This window comes from Melitaea cinxia, chromosome 17 (assembly GCF_905220565.1).
Source record: "Melitaea cinxia chromosome 17, ilMelCinx1.1, whole genome shotgun sequence".
NCBI classification, from domain to species: domain Eukaryota; kingdom Metazoa; phylum Arthropoda; class Insecta; order Lepidoptera; family Nymphalidae; genus Melitaea; species Melitaea cinxia.
In genome coordinates, this window is record NC_059410.1 from 16,058,671 (window position 1) to 16,084,320 (window position 25,650).

Here is a 25,650-nt window from a genome sequence, read left to right on the forward strand (position 1 = left end):
TACTTTTTAACCGACTTCCAAAAAAGGAGGAGGTTCTCAATTCGACTGTATTTTTTTTTTTTATGTATGTTACATCAGAACCGATTTCGACAAATTTTGTTTTAATTGAAAGGTGGTATGTGTCGATTGGTCCCATTTAAATTTATTTGAAATCTAACAACTACTTTTTGAGTTATATCTAATAATGCGTTTTTACTTGACGCTTTTTTCGTCGACCTACGTTGTATTATACCGCATAACTTTCTACTGGATGTACCGATTCTGATAGTTCTTTTTTTGTTGGAAAGGGGATATCCCTAGTTTAGTACCATGATAAGGAAACCAGGATCTGATGATGGGATCCCAGAGAAATCGAGGGAAACTCTCGAAAATCCGCAATAACTTTTTACTGGGTGTACCGATTTTGATAATTTTTAATTTAATCGAAAGCTGATGTTTATCATGTGGTCACATAAATTTTATCAAGATCTGATTACTACTTTTTGAGTAATCTTTGATAACGCGTAGCTGCTTGACTATTTTTTCGTCGATCTACGTTGTATTACTTGTCGATGTAATTGAAGTCGGTTTTTTTTTCGTTCGCGAGCAAACCCAATTATTTAATTTACAACCTTTACGCAAGAAGAGTTTTAAAATTAATACAGACGGTGATTTTAATAAAACAAACAAACTGTTTAAACTATAATATAATTATATATTAATTAATTTAAATCGTTAATACAGACAGCGATATTAACATAATTTCTTGGAATGTAAATTTTAAGATGGTTATTTAGATTACAATAACAATTTTTGATGTGTATTTTTTATTATTTATAACATAATTAAACGTTGTTTATCGTTATAAAATAATCATCACTGATTTATAATAAAAATAATTTTAATAATTAAGTTTATGTACTAGTCGTTTTCGTGATTTGCGAAAACAATATTATAAAAATGTTGTTTGTTAAAAGAGTTAATAGTAATAAATTATAGTAATATAAGTTTCAGAATTTTAATAAAGTTTACCCACTAATTGTAATAACACAAATGTAATTTTATTTTTTACTTACAATAGGAGGTCCCTAGTTTGACTGATGTCGTTGTCGTGCATGCGAAATGTAAATTTTGTGAACTTATTTTCTTCTTTTGCCTTTTTTACCCTTAATTTAAATACCTATATACTTATATATAAATTGGATCTATTTCCGATTTTGCACACCTACAAACAAGTGTTCTCAGGCTAGTTCGATAGTAGAGAATGCTTTTGAAAGTAATATTTGAGCGTAAGTAAATAAATTTGCAAACTGCTACGTTACTAACTTAACTGTTATAAATACTATACTTAGGATTTAATATTGACTTGTGGTCGTCCAGAGGTCTTTTTATTATTAATTATAAAAAGACCTCAGTTATTTAATGTATATTTATGCAAAATTTTACAAAAATAGTATTCTGCACTCCTTTTTTATATAAATTACTATAAGTGTACGAAATTTCATACTCCTCCGTCCGCGCAATTTTTGTAAAAAGGTGTACAAAGTTTTTGCTTCACGTATTACGAGTAATAATATATAGATTTATAAACCTTGAGAAAATTAACAGAATTGCTAATTATGTTTTTAAAATCACATGGAACAATCCACTGGAATACCGATATCGTGTTTCAACAAAATGACTTCCCTTCACTTACCTCTCTGCATATTATTAATTAAAGCGATGTTTGTGTAAAATTTCTTCCGGGAAATTAATCGCTCGTTAGGGGTGCTAAATACCGTGACAGTTCTAACAAGACATTACAAACGATTTCATGTTATCGTAATATCGCCTGTTTAATTCACAATTTATTTAGACGGATGTCTTCAGTTTTAGAACAAGTCAGTGATGTTTATGGCTATTGGTAATTCGTAGTGTGATATTTTATAGCCTATGTTCCATAAAAAGCTTTAAAATAATAAATGGTTAAGCGATATTAAAATATTTTCTGATGTTTATAGTTTTCGTAAATTTAAAAAATATGACGGGTATAAATTTTACATATTTAAATTACTTTTAATTTTAATTAGTAATAGCGTTTCACACTTAATTTTAATAACTTGTATAAGATAAAAAAAATTGTAAGATCGTGTAAAAATTAAAAAGCACCGATTAGCTTCTTGACATAACTTAAGCTTTAAAAAACACCCGACACTTACCAACTACCTACAAATTAGGCACCATCAATTACGGCGCGACCAAATTTATGTCTAGAAAGCCTTTTTTAAAGGGGGTAAACCCCTTTCGGCCTAAATTCTTATCGTTTCCGGTGGGGGGCTGTTTCCTCCCCGCGGCCACTTACCAGTCCCTCCTGAGACCATTTTGATAAGGCAGTTTGATTTATTGGCTCGCAACTGTTCGGGTTAACGAACTATTTCTTGGAATTCACGCATGAAATGGAATATCGTTCGGGAAAAATGTACTCGTTTTTTTCTTATTTCTCAGATATTGGTACGTTTGAGATGATTGTAGTTACATTAGTTTGTTTACTAGCGTCGCGGTCGAGTCAATGACCCTACAGCTAATACCAGTAGAGCAATGCGTCTCTATATTATTCATCATATAATCTATTTCACACAGGGTTGATGTACGCTTCAGCCTGTAATATCCCACTACTGGGCATAGGCCTCTTTCCTCATGTAGGAGAAGGATTAGAGCATCCACCACGCCACCAGGGTTGATGCAGATGTGACATTTTTATTCACTTTTTAAGCAACTTTCAAAAAAGGAAAAGGTTCTCAATTCGACTGTACCTCAGAACTTTTTGCTGGGTGGATTTCAATGTTTTTTTTTATCGAAACTGGCAATGTGGTCCAAATTTTTATTTTTAAAAATTAGACAGTTTTTTTTTTCAGTTAAATATAAAAAATAGAAAACCAGTCCACTCTGGAACTGGCGGGAATAATTGTAGCGTTAATAGTAGTTTTTATTTTTGAGATAACATTAAAAATGGCAAATGAAAAAAATAACGATTATATTATGAAAAAGCAATAATTTTGTAGAGTTGATCAAGTTAATTTTTTTGTCTACTTTTAAAAAGAATTTATTTAAAAACAAAAATTAAAAAAAAAGATACCATAAGGTCAAATTTTGGAAAAGTTTTGACTTTTAAAACTGCGACTGCTGCTTTTTAGACTGCGGTAGGCTGAAGTGTATAGACGAATTCACAATTATAATAAAGTATATACCGATTGCCCTTCTCCTACACGAGGAAAGTGGCCTGTGCCCACCAGTGGGATGTTACAGGCTGACTCGTGACCGTGATCGTGGTACACCGATTATTTTCACCAAGGATTTAAACAATTTTTAATATCATATCAGAAATCTACCGTTCCAGCGGGGATCGAACCTGCATCTCCGACTGCCGGTACTTTAGCCAATTAAGCTATGGAACGATGTAAACGCTAGATCGAAATTTTTGATATGATGATTTTTATATTCGGTCTAAGCGACCGTGGCGCCGTCTATAGTTTTGATTTGATTTGATTTTTGATATGATATTATAAATTGTTTAGAAATTTCTCATGTGTGGGTAACACAAAAATAAATCATACGAATCACCAAGAATTTGTTACATTTTGTTCCTTGATACTATATTTATCTGCACGTGAAAGAAATCAGCAAGTGTCATATGCTTTAAATATTTAATATGATATGCAGTGTTCAGAAATAGTTACAATCGATTTACGAGATAAAGTAATGAGATAATATTCCTCATAAACACCGTCTCCATGTCGAGACTTATCGAGTGGCTCCGCATTGTATTCTAAAGGGTGTAATTGTCGATCGGTCGATATCCGGCGACGGAACTGCGATATCATCACGGAACCCTCGTTTAACAGGGGTCCGTAGGATCTTTTATGCATGGAATTGTGCAAATGATAAGGTTATTTATAACCAATATGGAATATCGGTTATATTTTATTGTGGGACGTAAATAAACTTGATGTTGTATGGATAATGAAAATTTCTACACGTGTGTTATTAGTTACGTGTTGTTTTGGTTTTATTAGTTACGAAACTATAGTATGTATTTATTTATTTTATTTAGGACAACTTACAAAACATCATCATTACAGCCTATACAGTCCACTGCTGGACATAGGCCTCCACAAGTTCACGCCAAAAATAACGTGAACTCATGTGTTTTGCCCATAGTCACCACGCTGGGCAGGCGGGTTGGTGACCGCAGTACTGGCTTTGTCGCACCGAAGACGCTGCTGCCCGTCTTCGGCCTGTGTATTTCAAAGCCAGCAGTTGGATGGTTATCCCGCCATCGGTCGGCTTCTTAAGTTCCAAGGTGGTTGTGGAACCTTGTTATCCCTTAGTCGCCTCTTACGACACCCACGGGAAGAGAGGGGGTGGCTAAATTCTTTAGTGCCGTAGCCACACAGCACACACACAACAAAACATACACTGATAAATATGATTTACAGACGTGTTTTACAATATTTTGATAAGTGCTGCTTTATTTACAAGTTGTCACAGCATGGTATATGTAAACATTTAAAGCAAAGGAAAAAAAGAAAAAATATACTTTATACACTTAAAAAAAGGAAAAACAATAACAAAATGCTTATACGTAAAGAAAATAGAATATTGAATAGTGCAGTAGTAATAGCTTGAAATTATTGGTTTAATATGAATTTCCTATATTACTGTATTAACTTCTATTATTGTAGTAACTTCGCAATAATTTTATTATTGACCCAACAATCCTTGCTTTTACATTTTCAAAAAAAAAAAAAACAAATAATACTAATTGTTAATCTGAGTGAAACAGATATTCCTATATCCTATAGTTCTCGTCAAAGTTTACGTTATTAATTATATGAATGAAATCCCTTACCTCATCACAAGCTGAACACCTTGGCTTCAACGTTTCTGCGTGGTGCCGCCCACAATACAGACGACCCTCCTTCCAGAAGTAGACCAGGTCCACGAGTAGCTCCTGGCAGGTGTTGCAGACGAAGCAGGCGGGGTGCCACCGCGCGGAGGGACCAGCCCTCGCCGCTGACACGCACATGTCACCGATTGACATGGTTTCCTCACACTGTTGGAAAAAAAATCATAATCAGAATTTGTGCGACATAAATAACATCGTTTTCGAGGTTTTTGAATATTTGTATTAATCTAGTAAAACCGTGGATGTCGGCGTTATAAGTTCCAAGGTGATAGCGAAGCTGTGTTATCCCTTAGTCGCCTCTTACGACACCCACGGGAAGAAGGGGTGGCTATATTCTTTACTGCCGTAACCACATATATAAAAAAAAGTTTATTTAAGTAAATATGATATAGTATTTGAAATGTGTGAACTAAAAATCGTTTATTGGTGCGGTGAGTCTAGTACCAGAGCGCTGATGCACTATTTGGATAAGATCGTTAACAATGACTGACCTCGCTCCTAATCTAGTGACGAACGGACCTACATCCTACCTATTACAATCGTGCATTTTTAAACTATGTACTACGGTGGTTTTTGACAATTTGAAATATGTCACAGTACTACTAAATAGTTGCTGCATTGAAAGATTTTTGAATTTATACTTCTATTGGCGTGTTAGGGAAAAATGATGAGAGTACATTTGAACGATGCGCGCGCACGCCGTCACGAAAAAATTCGACACCCTGAAGGTATTACTATATTACTGAGGTAGGGCACAGCAGGAATTTCCTGCTCAAAATCTGGAGCAGCCCGACTGGGGTAGTACCTCGATCTTACAGATGCTTCTGGTGTTGCAGGCGTCTATAAGCTACGGTAATCTTGTACCGCCGTACGCTTGTTTGCCGACCTAGTGATATAAAAAAAAAGTTATCTAGTCAACGAAGAAGAAGTTAGCAACGTGAAGTTAGCTAGCCAATAAAATATAACTTCTCTAACGTGCTAAGTAGATAAACATGTTTTTAATTCGTAATTATGTCTTTTGGTATTCATGAAGATAATAATTATTATTTTCGTACTGTGTGGCTACGGTACTAAAGAATATAGCCACCCCCTCTTCCCGTAGGTATCTTAAGTGGCGACTAAGGGATAACAAAGTTCCACTACCACTTTAGAACGTATAAAGCCGACCGATGGCGGGATAACCACCCAACTGCTTGCTGGCTTTGAAATACACAGGCCGAAGACGGGCATCAGCGTCTTCGGTGCGACAAAGCCAACCCAGCGTGGTGACTATGGGCAAAACACATGAGTTCACGTTATTTTTGGCGTAAACTTGTTGAGGCCTATGTCCAGCAGTGGACTGTATAGGCTGTAATGATGAATAATTATTATTTTACAAACTTAATATCGTTCATTGGCTTACTCATCTAGTTTTAATACATTTGTATCAAAATTTCTCTTCCACCCCGTAGTACAGTCATAGTAAGCTAATCATCATCTAATTTAAACCTATCATCTAGAACTAAGCCTTGCACATACCTAAATTAGGTAGTTTACAAATAGTTATAATATACATACAATATCAGTATTAGTTACTTCTTTTATAATTGAAGTGTAACTTTTTAACCGACTTCCAAAAAAGGAGGAGGTTCTCAATTCGACTGTATTTTTTTTTTCATTTTTATGTATGTTACATCAGAACTTTTGACCGTGTGGACCGATTTCAACAAATGTTTTTTTAATCGAAAGGTCGTGTGTGCCAATTGGTCCCATTTAAATTTATTTGAGATCTATCAACTACTTTTCGAGTTATATCTAATAATGCGTTTTTACTTGACGCTTTTTTCATCGACCTACGTTGTATTATACCGCATAACTTTCTACTGGATGTACCGATTTTGATAATTCTTTTTTTGTTGGAAAGAAGATATCCCTAGTTTAGTACCACGATAAGAAAATCAGGATCTGATGATGGGATCTCAGAGAAATCGAGGGAAACTCTTGAAAATCCGCAATAACTTTTTACTGGGTGTACCGATTTTGATAATTTTTAATTTAATCGAAAGCTGATCTTTGTCATGTGGTCACATATAAATTTTATTGAGATCTGATAACTACTTTTTGAGTAATTTTTGAGAACGCGTAGTTACTTGAGTATTTTTTCGTCGATCTACGTTGTATTACTCGTCGATGTAATTAAAGTCGGTTTTTTTTCGTTTGCGAGCAAACACAATTATTTAGAAGCGTTGTGATTCGTAAGTTAATGAAACGAAAATGCGTCACGATAAAGAAACAAACACATAAATCTATCAGAGAGAATGAGATACAATACATTACACAGTATTTTAAATTCTTGGTGAAAAAAAAAACTCACGTAGACTACTTTTCAGAAGTTTCACATCAGCCGTGTATGAATTGCACACACACAATTTTTTTTTTTAATATTTGTTTGCCCCATGCGGATATCTTAAACGCTAAATTTCTATTCGATATTTCTAGATCAAATAACCTAAGCTGTATGTTCTCCGTTTGTTAGAATTTTATTAATAAGATACGTTAGGTATGCTGGTATGCAACGCCTTCAGCCTGCAGATGATAAAAGTTATATCCTGGTCTTGAGCACCAGACCCCGGACTAGTTCTTATGCGATCTAATTGATGATCATAAACAAGTCCATGGATACCGTCATTAATTATTTACAAGCTTGCTGCTGGGGAATCATTCCTAGGAATCAAATACGGAAGTATAACTTCTTTAACTTCTAATAAATTTAAATTCTTTCGAACGAAGATGTCTTGTATAATTAATTAGTTAAAATCTTCAGCTAAATTTGTATGTTTAGAAGTATAATACGTGCATGTAACAATTGCAAAAATAAAAAGAATATTGTGGAATGTAAGTCCGCATAAATCACACGTTTCTGTCATTGTGTGTGTAATACTATACTACAATATATAAAAAATATGTCTTATACTTGGTTAAATAAATACATTAGTTAATTTTAAATTGCTACCTACAAATTCAGCTAATTGCGTCAGTTTAAAAACGTGTCAAAAAGTTCACTCATTGACTATAAAACGGATCGCATTAAAAATCCTTAAATTTAAAGAATTCCTCACAGCCTGGTTGTATGAATCAGCTACGTTACGACTTCACAAAAATTTCAAATCTAACCCAATTACATTACTGTGAAAAAATGTTTATTTGGCGGCATCAATAGACACTGCTGTATTTGACAAATATTATTGACACCCCATAAATAAACCTTACCGAGAAATCGGGATCTATTTGTTCGTTTTTACCAACGATCACGTAGCGTTATTTTTTTATATAATTATAATTTGCGAGCGGACACGTAAATTCTCGGAAGAGCCTGAGCCGTATTGTGCGGCTGTTCTGAATTCGTGACGTGGACCGCCGTCGATGCTCGGTTGTGTTTCACGGTTCTGTTACGCGATTGAGTCTCTATGACATTCCGAGGATAGATATTGAACTGAGGTGATGGTTCTTAAACTTGAATTGTTCGAGATTACTCAATCGAAATATATTTCGTTTTTATGGTGTCGCAGAACATAAAACACTATTGAATATTTTGGTCGACGTATCCTGTGATATTGTAGAGTTCGCTAATTTACTTTTTCAGATGAGGTGTAGTGCTTTCATTATGAGCTACGGATGATATAGCTAAATATAGTGTGGTATTATTATTATTAAAATGTTAATAGTGCTGTTTTGTTTAGTTATATCCATCGATAAGCTAGATTTAATATTAATTTTGAATTTCAATTGAGAACTACGGTAGAAGGGTACCATATTATAACTAGATGTCGCTTTTACTGTAAACTAAAGTCATTGTTGATAATCTAAATTGAAAATTTCCCATAATAATAAATATTAAAAAAAAAGAAAAAGCAGATACATTAATCTATACAAATAAATTAAATTGGAGTGTCTGTTTGTAATATAACCGTTTTTTACTAAATACATATGGATGTATACACGGTAGCGGTACATACCTATACATAATAACATTTTTTACAATTTTTGTCTGTCTGTCTATTTGCTCCAGCTAATCTTTGAAACGGCTAAACCGATTTTGACGGGACTTTCACTGGCAGATAGCTGATGTAATAAGGAATAACTTAGCCTACATTTATTTTAGAAATTTATTTATTTCATACCTGCGAATTGAACAATAAATTTTTTAGTTTCATTTCACGCGAACAAATTCGCGGGTATAGCTAGGAGTATAATAAGCTGTATTTGTTAACGATTATGAAATTAATTTACTCAAATACAAATGAGCCTGATCATTAAAACATGACATTCTTGTACAACAATGTAACAACTAAACGCTTGAACATAAGTCAAATTATAACATTTTCTGTAACAAATCCTGACCGCGTGGAATGTTATGAATGTCAGCAACAATTTTTTCGTCGTTGAATTATTGAGCTCGCAATGTACGGAATGTGACGTTGAGTTAAATGTTACGCATAGCTTTTTTTCTACTGTTACTTCAAGGTTGAAATGTTACGATTGTTAACGTAACTTGTAAATAGCAAGTAATAAATTAAATAAACTAAGTTATACAGTTTTAGCAGCGTGATGGATTAAGCTCTAATCCTTCTCCTACATGGGGAAAGAGGCCTGTGCCCAGTAGTGGGATATTACGGGCTGAAGCGTAGTGATACAGTTAGCGTTTGATTTCTAAGCTTTAAGGTAATCGAATTTAGATTCCAAACGGGCTGACTTAGAAAGGTAATATGGCCTAGCTAGTAATCTTCCAGCTAACTATTTTGCAATTTATCTTTAAAATAATCTTTATCCAGTAGATTGGTGAAGATTACGTCTAGTTCGGATTTCATATTATTAAATTATTTTTATTATTTATTTAAGTGTCTACGTCAAGTTGTACGTCATTTCGTAATAGCACTTGAACAAACAGTTTTTGAGCGTATAGAAACTAAAATTTTGCCAAATACAATAGCTATTTACTTACTAATAAAATTATTTAGTGTAAAAATGCCTTAGATAGCCGATTTCGATAATCATATAAGACACTCTGATCAGAATAATTATAATAAGGAATAGTAAAATTCCATAACATAGACGCCATTTTGGAAAATTGGACTGCCTCCAACAAATGTTACTTCATGTAATTTCTAGTAAGTAGTAGTATGTAATTTCTAGTAGTAGTAGTAAGGGAAGACCCTTACTCCGTTTTCTGACACATTTTTATAAGTATTTCTTAGTTTTTCCTACGAATATCACAATAAATAGTAAGATTAACAGGAATGAGATGCAGAACGTCACCTATTACTATAGTTTTTACTAAAATACTATTGTTTGCGGCTCAGCAGCAAGTGTAGTATAAATAATTTTATTTATTTATATGAAAAATATAGCACCCAGAGATTAAATTCGTAATACTGATTTATTGTTAATTTTTATTGTATTTTTTTATGTGGGTATTTACTAAATACATATTAATAATACAGTGAGTTTGAACAGAATTACAACCAGGTAGTTAGGTAAATACAGTTTAGGATAGATAAAAAATTATATCATTTTATCTATAAAATATATTAACACTCATAAGCGTAAAACTTAATCTAGTTTAGGTTATCTTTATATATATAAATAAATGTTTGTCTGTATGTCATTGATAGAATCGTAAACTATACATTTGATCATGTCATGATCTTCAGCAAAGTGTTGTGCATGAGCCCACAAAGGTTTCTGAGTTGGTACGATCAAAACAAAAGCGTAGCAAATGCTAGTAACAGATAAATATGTCTAAGTTAACCTTCACAAGCATTTTAATCCCTGAGAACTGTCAGCGTGGTTGTAAATATTAAATAATTCTGAGAACTTACTGGCAGTCAATCGTAATCCATTAGGAAACGGGAAATACATCGATCTAAAGGTTGTAGGTGTGATTTCAGGTCGTTGTACCTTACAGCTATTCTAATACTAGTTGTGCCCTGCGGTTCCACCCGCGGCAATTTGAGAAAAAAGGGTAATAAAATGTTATATAGCCCTCTTCAAAAAATTAACGAGAAATTTCTTGAGATTTTGTATATACGTAAGCTACGGTAACTGCTTACCATCACTCTGGTCACCTTACTCACCACAGGAACACAACACTGCTTGAATGCAGTATTATTAAGTTGTGATCTTCTGTGAGTCAGTTACAGTTATAGTTATACGCTTCAGCCTGTAATATCCCACTACTGGGCATAGGCCTCTTTCCCCATGTAGGAGAAGGATTAGAGCTTAATCCACCACGCTGCTCCAATGCGGGTTCGCGGATATATTCCCTACTATGAGTAACGATCGCTATCAGGTGTACATGATAACAACCGGGACCCACGGTTTAACGTGCTCTCCGAGGTACGGTGGGGAGACCTACAAGGACACAGTAATAGTTATAAAATAGAATAATTTAAAATAACTAACTCATTTATAACTTCTTCTTTCTTGGTTCTCTTGTAGTGAAAATGTTGTCTTTACGAGAATAGATGTCGTAAACCTGATAAAGGAACTGTTTTATTGAAGAGATCGAATCAAATTAGCATTCTTTAAGTTACATTTGCAACTTAACATAATCCGGCTCATTAAAAGGCGTATAAATCTCAAGCGATTCCGGGAAATAGAGACGCCATCACGATATCCGATAGGAAATCATGAATGTTATAAATGTAACTAAACGATGTAATTGGCAGTCGTGGCACGGTTACCATGGATTTATTCAAGTCTGTACTTCCACGTTGGGCGTCTGGCGGCGCAGACTCTTGTGACTCACGACTGCTTTTGATTGGTACAAGTTGTGCACTACTGGCGGGACATTGTTTTGGCTCCTTGAAAAAGCAGACCAAATTCCCATAGATTTCGTAGACTCGGTATGTTTAGTCGGTTGAGATTTTTTTCCGTTGGGGGTTTCTTATACTGTTTTTTTTTTCTTTACATTTAATAACCCATCAAAATGAAAATTTGTTTCAGAGGTCAGGAGGAACACATCATACCTTAATTTAAATCCTTATAGCTTATATAGACAAATCTATATTTGTCATAGTGGATAGAAACCGCATACCGGTCGTTTAATAGCTAATTTTTGTGTTGTTCTACTGTCTTTCTGTTCTAATCCGTCGTTACTATACGCTGTTGTAAGCATTGCTTGTTATATATATGACTATGTGTAGATTGATTTTGGGTCAAATTTTTGTTTGTGAATTATTTTTGGAAGATGTTTAATTGTAAGAGTCTTTAACTTCTTGCGATAATTTATAGATTATGTTAACAGCCAGATACACCAATACAAAAAAAAAAAAACTATTTTATTTGATGAAATAAAACTCAATGTAAATGTACATGTTTGGTTCTTATAAAACTCTATCGTTTGTGTTTAACACCACACCCCACACGAGTTCATACGTTATTGTTAAAGGCAGACCTATAGATTTTAATCAGACATCTCAGGTTTATTCTTCACTGTTGCTTTTCAATACATATTCTTTGTACTTTTTTATTTTTTGAGGCTTTATTTGAGTTTGCATACGCTAGAAGAAATATGCAGTTCTGCATAAATACTATGAAATTAAATTTATGATTGTTTTTATTTAATGTTCTATATCTTACATTGTTAATTTTGTTTTAGTTTTTACGTTTGTTCATTGGTCTTTATTTTTACTTTCGCCGTAAATTTTTAAGCATGGGATGTTAGAGAACGGGTACAAGTACAATGAATGAATTCATAGGAATATTTTGCATGACTTAGATAGACTTATCGAAAAGTTAGACTTTAGACGCTACAGTAATTTTTAAGTTTGCATGAATAATTAGTTTTCGGAAACATACGTCACGATGTGCCGACGGGTTCAGTTGAAAAATGACTTAGTATGAATTCCTGTACTTATCAATTTTAGTCATCCTGGGCCGGAGCTGACTAACACAGGTTGTTTGACTTTCACTGCCGTTGACGTACGTGACAGACGGCGGGATCAGCTGAGCGGAAACGGACGTGACGTCACGGGATGTTATCGTAGGTTGCTGGACTATTTCGATTCGTACGACGGTAGTGTTTTAATCGACGTAGGTTCAATGAGAGTTTTTTTTTATTACTGTCCGCTTGTCTGAACATGCATGAGTTCGGTTTGTACGGAGGTTACCAAGTCGATCTGTCATTGATTTCTTGTATCTGTTTTTGTATTGTTAATAATAATTATAATTATTGGGAATATCATATGCAGAGCATCGTAAATTAATTGAGAGATACTACAATATTTGTTTAATAGTTTTCATTTAAAAAAAGAATGGAATTATTTTGGAAAAATAAATCGCACATAATTGTCAAAAACGAATATTATTTATGACTACGTTTTTCGGTGTTTTTAAATTGATGTAAACAATTAGAGACCACACTCGAGGCACGAGTGATCACCATCGAAATCGATGAAAAAACCCATCAAATGTAAAATTGGATTGTCGGCGTTAATCTGTCGAAAACTACGGCAAGGCAAACACTGATAGCTACAGCCACGCCTCTCGGGATAACGACTGCTACATGAAAAGGACCGACAGCATCCATCGGTACTAAATTAGTGGAGTTCGCAACGTGTCCTGATGTTAATAGAAGTAGATTGTTAAGGAGACAAAAAGTAGTGTTAGGATTTCGGCGATCGACAAACAGAGCGGTGAGCTAATGACAGGGAATGGTTTTGATGATATGTAGATAATTTTAGTGCAAATATTGGAGTTCCTCGGAGGACCACCTACGTGGCGGGGTTTAATCGATGCGCTCCGAACATTTGTTTTAACACTAAGCATTAATGTTCTCGAGCATTGATATGTTTGTAATTTTAATAAATCACGTATTGCTATTTTGAAGTATATCGAGTTTTACGTTATAACGTCATTGAAAATCAACATGGCGGCGACTGTCAAGTGTCACATTTTTCGGTACAGATTGTATAATTAATGGTACGCTGTTTCTAAAATAATCTTAGATTGAGTTTTAGTTAGATTTAAAAGCTAACTAACTCGTGATAAAAAAAATCATGTTTTTTTTTAAGTTATGCGTCTTGTCAACTAATTTATTTATCAAAAAGTCAATAACAGGCGGTTCATACAGCAGAGACATTCCCACACCAGTACAAAAGGTATTTCACGCCACTTTCCAGACACTTGTATTTTTTTTACCGTCATACTAAGATACCTGCTACATTTCGAGAATTCGAAGCGATCTATGACAACGGTACTTTTAGATTCATCATTCAATACTTGCTCAGTATCATTCATTATTATACGCAAAGGAAAAAAACAAGTAATGGATAGCTACAGATGTGTTACGATAGTTGGATGGTCGTCGGTGAGGACAATCGGGTGTGATGAGGCGGATCGGATCGTGATCACGTATCTCGAGTTTGGAAGCGCTAGCGAAACAATTGAAGGTTGACAAATATGTGAATAGGGGACACGTTGGGTCCATTGAAAGGTTGATTTACTTCGAAATGTTTACGAATTTCTCTATTCATTTGTTGGAATTTTCGTATAACATAAAGGCAAAATGTACCATATAATTATGTATATGTGTATATAATATGTTAATTAGGTAAGTTATTATTCCCATTTGTTGTTTTGTTTTTATATTTAAGTATTCGTAGATTTTCTATTATTATAATTTAAATGAAATGGACATAACAGATGAGGAAACTTTTAATTTTATATATTAAAATGTTGTGTCAACTGTGGACTTGGACAAAGTTCAGTAATCTTTGGATATTGTTGCTCCGGTTGCTGAAAAGCTATCTAACGTATAACGAACGATATCCAACATGTAACAGTTTGTTATATGTTACAATATATATATTTGTATACAACTAGGTCGGCAAATAAGCGTACGGCTCACCTGATGGTAAGCTATTACCGTAGCTTATAGACGTCTGCAACACCAGAAGCATCGCAAGCGCGTTGCCTAATACCGACTAACTACCCCCAATCAAGAGCTCTGGTCACCTTACCAGAAGAACACAGTACTGCTTGAAAGCAGTATTATTTAGCTGTGATCCTCTGTATGGTACTGTACTTCCCCTATCGGGCAGCTACTGATTTTCAGTAGGATTTCAGGATATACCTGCCGTGCCGTAACTTAATTAAATAATTTTCTTGTCACCGTGAGTGCAAATTTTTTGTTTATTATTTGAGATAAAATAGTCATTAAATGCGTGTTTTACTCTTGCTCCGAAAGTCAATCAGTAACTTATGTGCGAGATAAACTTTGCCAGTAAGCGACAGAACTAACTATAATATCTCATTACAAACGGTTTTATAATCTGCATTTAAATTAAAAAAAAATACTTAATAACGTTATTTACATAAAGATATTCTTAAATAAAAACTTTATATTTTAAATAATAATGTTTAGGTATAATTTGTTCCATTAAGTGTCATCAACATTTGACTAATTAAATGTTTAGAGCGTACTAATTGGACGAATAATTAAAATTTTACTTCGACAATTAAACATTGTAGTTTCAGCTTTGATCCTTTGTAGTTTTATATTCACATTAGAATTTATTATTAATTCTTTTTTTTTTTGTTGTAATATTTTAATATCAACGATGAATTCATTTTAAATTTAAACTAGAAATACGGGTGATTTTGTTTGATATTTTATTATGAATAAAATAATCTATACGAATAATATAAAGCTGAAAAGTTTGTTAATTTATACGCGCTAATTCTAGGAATTACTGGTTCGAATTAGATAGCCTATATACCGAGGAAGGCTTTTTGATAATTATTTCTCAGATTATATGTGATGTATACTATAAGTTAACAACAAGTATTAGTTGATTGACCATTTAACTGAAAACGCGTTGGCACAAAGTCTAAGCACTGTATGTCCTAGCTTACGCGAGTTCGATCCCCGCACATGACATACATTTGTATTGACTATATAGATGTTTGTCGTGGTCTGGACGTTTGTGCTTATGTATTGTGTATGTTTCCGGACATCCGACGCAGGAGGAAATAATACTAGGGTCAGAAAAAAAACGAAACATTAAAATTACGATTAAATCAATAATTAATACAGATTATTTCACGAGACAGTTTATTTATTTCAAAAAAACGTAATTGACATATATTACTTTTTTGTATAAAGTAATTTTTTTAAAGTAAATACAAGTTAAATCTTCTTCTTCTTCTTCAGGTTATGGCTTTCGATAGTGCCTAATGAGTTATAGTTATAAGTTAAATCGGTAATTTTATTTGATTACTGACTTATTTATGCTTAATTTCTTAGAAAACGAGATGGATGTTATTGTGTGTCCGTATGTAGACATCTCAATGCAAATTTGTAAATGTATCAGAGAATATTTGAGATGTTGAACTGAATGTACTAGACGTAGACGTTCACAGGCAACGGTAAATTCTTCACAATTAGATTTCTCAACGGAATTTCTCATATTTTTGTACAAAGGAGATATTATAAAAAAATTCCGAACAAGATTCCTCTGAGATACAATCAATTATTCTCAAATATAATTATTTTTAATACATTTTTACTTATTTTTGTCATCTCTTTCTGCTCCGCGGGTTGCGGGTTCGATTCCCGCCTGAGTCTGGGTGAAATATATGTATTTATCTATGAATTATTCCCATGTATATTTATGAAAAATATATATTTAGTTACCTATAACACAAGCATTAAGTTTCTCACCTTAGGAACAGACGACCGTGTGTGTATGTTATAATATATTTATTTGTTATTTATTATTGAGTTTGTATATTTAAACTTACAATTTATTGAAAGCCATGAATAAAATTGGCGCTATGAATAGTTCCATATAACGAATATATTTATTGTAATTGTTATTTTAACATCTTTATTTAATGATCTGTTTTTTTTTCCGCAGAGTCAAAGACCAGATAATGTCTATTATGAAAATGCAAAATAATCATATGATCATTGTTATCGAGTACTTGACGACAGTGAACGAAGTTTCGTAACTTTTAATTTATGTGTCTCAAAATCGACTGTCTATTCCTGTATTAAATTTAAAAAAAATTAGAATTTGAAAATCGAATTAATCATACAAAATATTAATATTTATTATGAGATATGTAGTCTGTTGTCTGTGATATAACACCTTTTTTATGAACAAGCACAGGCTGCAGTTCAATATTCCGCCCCAGTACAGTGAGATTCCTGATTCCAGAAACACACACAGCACAACACACACACAAAGGTAAACAACATACACTTATATGTCTACGACAAATATAGCTCACAGTCACAGTATCATTTTGTTTTGCAAAAGTCTATTTGTTTATGTGTAGAGGCTGTTTATCTAACTAGTAACATATGTTTATGTACTAACATAGAAAAATATTTTCACTATGACATTTATATTAGTATGTATCATCACTGGCTTAAGTCCGTCTATTACAGACGATTTAGACAGTGTCGGACAGACACTGTGTTGCCTAGGACACTCTTCAGGAAAACGCAGAGTTGCCTAAGCTCTGCGCCAACCTCTCGACCTCACTGGCTAGGCCCACAGGAACAATTAGTCGATACATGTGAGGCAGTTCGGCTGCAGGTGTCTTTCGCATTTTAGAGCTGTGCCACGAATGCTTGACGGAGACCCGGAGAGACGGAGATCATGAGAGTATATCATGCAAGATATTATCAATTTTGTATAAACACACAGCTTATTTTCCTTAAAGAGTAACTGCCGATTTGATTGCCGAAGACGGGCAGCAGCGTCTTCGGTGCGACAAAACCAGCCCTGCGGTCACCAACCCGCCTGCCCAGCGTGGTGACCATGGGCAAAATACATGAGTTCACGCCTTAACGTTTGGCGCGAACTTGGGGGGCCTATGTCCAGCATTGGACTGTGCGATAGGTGGAAGTAATGACAAATTTAATTTGTAACATGACGATTCGAAAGTACTTTTGAAGCATATTCGAATAAAACTGTTTTGATTGATGTAATTAGTTACATACTCATTGTCGCACTATGTAACGTGAGAGCGCCAGACATTAATGTCAGACACTTAGCCATAGATCAAATTAATGTTGTCTTTTATCATAGTTACTGAGAGGTATTCACCGAAATATCTGGGAAATTTTATAACAATTTTTACAAGTAAAACTTTTAGTATATTCTTATAGTATTTCCTTGTTCAAACACTAGCTTTTACCCGTGACTTTGAACTTATAAACTATTCGTAGGTCTATCACTATGATTATTATTAATACCATTTTCTTATAATTGGATTGCTGTCGCTGGTATGGTACATATACAGTGTTAAGATGAATTTCAAGTCATAAAATTGCAAAAACAGAATTAAAAACAAACAACACACATTCATAGACAAGACATTTTAAATATATTTTGGTTTCTTTTCCTTGTATTGTATGATTCGGCTATAAATATTAATTAAGTATAAAAATAATAGCTTATTTTGATCAAACAGATTGTAATTTTTTGCATATGTATAAATACATTAAGTATCTATGTAGTAATAGCTTTTATCATAGAGATTTGAATACCATTAGACATATTTAAATTTTTCATGACACTAATTTTGCGCTTATGAAGTCAAAATCAAAATAACTTTATTTAAATAGGTTCCTTAGTTCATTTAACAACTTAAAATTCTGCTAGCGTTTCAGTGATTGTTATTTTTCAATAATAAATTAATTAATACTTTATTATTATTAATTTATTCTTTTTCAAAGTGAAGATACGGATTGAAGATCGGCAAAAAACTCCGCAGTTAGACTTTTGAAAATAATACATTAACTGTGTTTTAGTACAAAATTAGTAATATCTTGCTTGCTATGAAATATATTTAAATACATTAACTATAGCTATAGTAACTTTCAATTTTTATTCTTGGGATTTCATTATGTACAGACATTTGAAATTTTATTTTATATATATAGCCAATGTTTGTCGTTTAATCCATCTGTTCCCAATACAATGTTTACACTCCGATGTCAGTGATCGAGTATTTTCGTCGAAGCAAACAATCCGATTGGATCCGGAGTGTCGCGACCAGACACAATTATTTTTATAAGTTTATTTACTTGTGTGAATAAAACTTTAACAAACATTGTGTGTCTGCCATTATTGACGGAAACGTTCATTAAATACCTAAAAAATTCATGCAAATACTTTAATTTTGAAATGTTGATAATTTTATAGTAATGACGACGCATTGGCGCTGTGATCACCGCTATTGGTCGTTGTTCAATGGGTCGAGAGTTCGATGTCATATATAATAACTGAGGTAGCGACACACAGGCAGGAAATATCCTACTCAAAAAACAAGTGCAGCTCGACTGGGGAAGTCCTCGATTTTGCAAAAGGTCACAGTTAAATATTACTTCTTTCAAGCAGTGTTGTTTTCTGTGGTGAGTAAGGTAACCAGAGCTCCTGGGATTGGAGGTAAGGTCGGCAACGCGTTTGCGATGCTTCTGGTATTGCAGATATCTATAAGCTATGGTAATTGCTTACCACCAGGCGAGCTGGACGCTTGTTTACCGTCCAAGGTGTATGGGAATCAAATATATCCTGATAAAACGTTTGTATAAAGCTTTTGTGTTATATCTTGTGTCTGTTTTCGGACTTCAAGACAGGATTCTCATTAAATTACAGACTGTTGAGTTAGCTTTTATTTAATGTATTATTTTACTTTTTATAATAAGATCTATTTCTAGTACCAGCTTTATTTCTTTACTCGCTCGATTTCGTCCGCGTTGAATATTTATGTACTTGAAAAAAAAAAAACGATTTTGAAACATTCTTCATTAGTGCTCTGCTCCTATTGACCTTAGCATGATGATATATTGCCATAAAGAATTTTTCAAATCAGACCAGTAGTTCCTGAGATTGGTACGTTAAAACAAACAAACAAACTAATAAACTGAAGAGCTTTATATCATTAGTAAAGATTTTAACTTTTGCTTCTAAACAAAAAGTATAACACTTATCTTACAAAATATATACTACAAATATATATAAAAAAACACATTCCTAAAAAATCCAAGTCGGGGGTCGCGTGTGAACGGAGCGCCATGAAATCGAGCCAATAAACTTTGAAAAAAGTGCTGTCTGACCACTCGACGAGGTATTTAGACCCCACGACACGTAAACGACACATCGTTACTGAGTTTCATAAAAACGTTACAATATCGTCTGTATATGTAAATAAACATGACGAGCTAGAAGATATATTCTAGAACTCTCTAGAATTTTGAAATTAATTTAGAGAAGTTTTTTGTAAAATATCATACAGAGGGTATAAATAATAGGCATTAAATTAAATCACATATAGCGTTATGCTATGTACCAACTCGCTGTAGAGTAGCGTGTGGGATTAAGCTTTAATCCTTCTGCCACATGGAGAAAGAGACTTATGCCCAGCAGTGGGATGTTACAGGCTGAGTCGTGATAGTGATGTACCATTTATAACCTACTAGCTTTTGCCCACGGCTTTCAATAAAAAGTATTTTATGTTAGTTTTAATACCTCTAAGAATATGTCTACAAAGTTTCATGATGATCGGTTAGTTTCGCGTGAAAACGTAACGAAGTCATGTGTTTTGCCCATAGTCACCACTATAAATAACACAATAATAATACACCACAATAATTAGTTCAAGTTTCTAGTATTGATATACGTCTTGGTGTCTTCCAGGTGTAAATATCAAAGAAAATACACACATATGTATAAAGTTATATTAAATAAAATTACTATAATACAATTAAAAAGATAATACTTCACGTTATTTTTTTTCGTCACGCTCTTAACAAAAAATTGTTACGATCTACGCCTCAAATGGATTGCCGTCGGATTCGTTCAGACAACTCTATACTGATTCGAATATTTTTTATCTTTCTTTTTTCTTATTCCTTTTTTTTTCTTTCAAACAATGGTCGGTAAACGATAATTAAAAGTGTAGACTTTATCGCCTTTCGATCTGAATTTTTCACTCAAAACTCATCACAACATTCTAATGTTTATTGCTATTGATTTTAGAATCGAAATGCCTTGAAAAGATCGTGAGGATTTTTTGTGGTCTAATCCAATTGGATCCTATGAAGCTCACTAATTGATTGGTTTTCTGTTGATTTGGTTTCGTCATTACGTTAACAAAACACTGATTTCTAGTTTTAATTGTTATTTAGTAAGTTTTGGTAATATTTAGTGTATGATGAAAGCGTAGTTATAAAACACGTTTACTGATAATGTTTAAGGAACATAACTGGTACATTATATTCAAATAATTTTCGTAGTTTGGAAATTTCATAGATATTATAAACAGATGTGAGATTCACTTCACAGTAAATGTTGTAGGGCCATATTTTATCACGTTTAAATTTAATATAGCTTAGACATTTTAATTTTATTTCGTTTCATTAACGATCAAGACACTGAATTTATTTAAGTTAGCTGTTCGCATGTTCGTAAGCTAAAATATTACATTAAATATAATAAAATTGTTCAAGGTCATAACCTTAGGGTATAGATTAAAATTCTTTGAAGTTTTTGCGATGTATCAGACAAGGTTAGGTTTAGGTAGACTACCGACATATTAGGAACGGGAATCTGTAGTCGCATAATATGTACTATTTATAAATGATGTTGAAGAAAACTATTAATGGCCAGTTTCAATATTCGATATATCTCTGAATTTTCTTATTAGAGATGGAATTTTGACGCAAGCTCCACACTGATTGTGTCAAATCTATCGCTAGTAGGTAAAACCAGAGATAGATATTTGAAAACGACCGAAGACGAACTGACACATGATTAATAAAACATAAAAGTTTGTAAACCTGCAAGATAATAAATTAGTTAAACGAATGTTTAAAAATTTATATCATAAGATATAAAGAAAGAATTGCCAGCAATACCCAATAATAAATATCTTTTAAAGAATCCTTATCTTAAAGAGTTCACATCGGAGCAGCGGGTGTGGGCAAACATTAGAACTTATTAAAAAGCATCCTTTTCGTTAAGCGCCGGCTAAAACGCACTCCGTGTTACCGCCATTTTATTTGTAAGAAGATTTATATCCCACCAGGAATGTTCGGAATTTGTTCCGACCTTGATTTTTAACAAAAAGTTAATTGATTTCTTATATGTATCAGATTTTTATCTGACCTCGAGGTGAAGGCAGAAACTAAAGGCGCTTAAAGAATAAATGAGATAAAAGTTGTAAGCGGCAAATATATTGTTTTTATTGATGACAAGTAGATATAGGGATGTGATGATTTTAATTGGATTTCGAGAAATATAAAATGCTTGCGAAATGTTGATTATGAATATGGCAAACATTTCTATTAATATTCTTATTAATTATTATTTCTATTTAGCTATGACCGTTAACGGTTCTTGCGATTGTGACTCCGATTGCTGGATTTTATAAGTTAAATAGCGACCTGCCCTAGCTTCGCACGGGTGCAAAAACTATCAGTGTTCTTCTACTATATTATGCATGTATTATACATATATAAACCTTCCTCTGGAATTATTCTATTTACTAAAGAAAACCGCATCAAAATCCGTTGCGTAATTTTAAAGATCTCAGCATACAGACAGCGGGAAGCGACTTTGTTTTATACTATGTAATGAATTAGATGTAATATTAATTCATTATGGTTTTTATAAAAAAAAAATCAGGCTAGAACACACTATGACTGTTATAAGTGCAAATTACGCGAGTTTAAGTTGAAAATAAGAAAGAAATCTAGATAAAATTTATGTATATCATAGAATTGAAAATTTTGAATAACATTTTTATCGAGATACCCTGTATTAAATACGGCACACTGAAGGTTAAACATTCAGCAAGCTAAGCAAAAATGCTAAAACGGTGGTGAACAGTGGACTTTAAATTATTGTCTACTTCTTCTTCAAGTCTTTCGTATCATTTTTGCCACTTTTTGTCACATTCAGAATCTATTTTGCCTTAGAATCAATTGGTGTTCAAAAAGATGGATCTTGAATACCATAGAGTGATTAGGCAAGGCTCACAAGCTGGAAACTATTTAGCATTGTTTGAAACATTTAAGTTTTCTATTGTTTAATATTTGTTAAACGCAAATATGTTTTAATATATTTTGATGTTAGGCATTGATAATGTAGACGAAGGCGTGTTTGAAACAGATTTCCAAATACCGCGCGAGGCCGTGGGAGCTTCAGTACCCCGTTAGCCTTATCGAAACTGATAATGTTGTTTGCTAGGTCTTCTATGGTTTTCCTTTTGTTTCTACAATGATTGTAATGCCACGTGGAATATCCACGGTTTTGACGCACGAGTCTCGGTTGATTTCAACGTATTTAAACCTAGACTTCCTCTGCGGTTTCACTCGTCATTCTTCAACTATTATGTCCTAGCCTTATTATCTATAGATAATCGAATTTTAAATAATAATCTAATTGTTAGATAATCTAACATCAGAAATAGTAGAAGTAAATCTGTTGATATTTAAATATGACAGCAGACCAATTCATTACTGATAATGATGGGATGATGTGATATTACAATATATATGTATATTAATTATTTAGGCATATTTTTGGGTCTCTCTACCATAGTTCCTTCTCTTACCTATCCTTTAGTCCTGATTGTTCTATAAGCGTCTTATTACGATCATTGACAGCTCTCTCGCTTAACATTTTTGAATATCATATCAAAAATTAACCGCTCCAGCGGAGTTCGAACCCGAGTCTCCGACTGACCGTGTCGGCGCTCTAGCCAATTAAGCTATAGAACGATGTACCCACTAGAGCGAAATTTTTGATATGATGAATTTCTCTGCTTGCTCTCTCGCTTGTTAGGAAAATGATCCGATTCGTAATAGACCAGTGTGTTGAATTAAGAGATACCATTTTACTAGATATGGTTGTTTGTGCAGTTCTTGTGGGTCTCTCCACCGTGCCTCGGAGAGCACGTTAAGCCGTCGTTCCCGGTTGTAATCATGTACACCTGATAGCTATCGTTACTCATAGTAGGGAATATATCCGCCGACCGATTAACCTCTGATCCTTCTACACGGGGAAAGAGACATATGCCCAGCAGTGGGATATTACAGGCTAAAGTGATTTAACTAGATCAAGTAAAAGTTTTTACCAAGTAGTGCAATATTTAATAATGGATTCAATTTAGTTTAATGCAGATAAAGGTTTGTACAATACTACCTTCAGATTTTCTTAAGCTCATACACAAATGATAGTCTATTATAAAAAAAAAAAACAAAAAAAAAATATTTTAACAACAACAAAAAAAGTGGTGCCACAATTAATAAAGTAATAATTCAAATGATACTACATATTTTCATTCAGTAAGCGAAAAAACTTACAATTGGTCTAGTCATTCATGGCTAACAATGAGTAACCATAGCAACAGAGCGAGCACCGTCTGTCCGCGCCGCCGACGCACTGTAATCTCCTAAACTTCGCATTCCTCACATAAAGCTTGGTGTGAAAAAATATTTTCAACACGATTTACTGTGTAGGGGTTCAGTATATTTGACTACAGTCTTACAATACTGGAGGAACTGTCCTACACGAAGTTTTGGTGAAATTGGTGTGAAGTTATTTGAGAAAAATTACAATGATTATTTAGAAATGGAAAATTTGCTTAAAATAGTATCTTGCAAGAACAGTTTTCAGGAATGAAATGTTTTAAATATGTCAAGTAGTTAAAATGCGTCATTTTAAACTAGATGAGAACAAAAATACTTTAAGGCTATCTCAAAGTCGTAGAACGATTAACGCACCCACCTAAAAGTCATGAAACACCATGTAATGACGGGCTCCAATAAGACCGTCAATATTTACTCCCAAATAAACCACCGAACCCTAAAGCTGGCCGCGATACAATAACGCTTACCTATGAATAATAAGATCAAATAAAAAAATCCTTCGAATTCGAAGCACAATCGTGTAAGTATGTAGTAGACAAACCATTATGTTCATACAATGCAATAGTTTCGTATAATTCGTCCCGTTCTGACGTCGCGCCTTCACAAAGACATTTTTTCTCTCGTTTCATTCAAACGAATTAACATTTAATATTATTGAAACTACGAACACTCGACCGACAACGAAACTGGATGTAAGGACGTCTCAAGATACCTTATTTGATATAACTTTAAAACATATTAAAAATTAAACCCGACTGCTAAAATATACGTTATAATACTTTAAAAAAAATGTTTATTTAAACCGATAATCCATCAGCAGACGGAGTGAATACTAATAAGTAAATTACTATAGGTAATTGAGCTACGCGCCAGTACAGCGATACGGTGTACTCATATTCCTGAATTATTATTTAAAATTGAATACGTAGGTGATTAGCAATCAACAGAAGCGGGAGACTGCCATAGCAACGCCTCAGCGTGCTCCGACCTTCACCTTGGCATAACGGCTTCGCCTGGTAGGGAACAAGTTACCGAGCGACTGTCGAGACGCTATAGACCACGTATGACGTAGCCTTACACACGTTCCAAGGAAACTTTTGCGCGGTCGACTATTTCATTTATCTAAACCTAAATGTCAATGTATAAAGAACGCAATGAATCTATGAATTAAACAAAAGTAACACGGTGAGTAGCGTAAACGGCGAGGGGGTATTACAGGGTAAGTTTCTGGGCCATCTACTTCATAAGGTGACCCTTTGAAGGGCGGCCTTTATTCTCTCGGGCGTTGTTTACA

At 33.7% G+C, this 25,650-nt stretch overlaps 1 protein-coding gene across 1 annotated transcript in view; it reads right to left on the reverse strand.

Annotated features, from left to right (window-relative positions):
* Positions 1-25,650, reverse strand: part of LOC123661653 (protein prickle-like) — a 182,678-nt gene that overhangs the window by 10,432 nt on the left and 146,596 nt on the right. Inside the window, exon 5 of the mRNA XM_045596605.1 lies at positions 4,868-5,071. Coding sequence (XP_045452561.1) covers positions 4,868-5,071 — 204 coding nt within the window. The remainder of the gene's footprint in view (positions 1-4,867; positions 5,072-25,650) is intronic.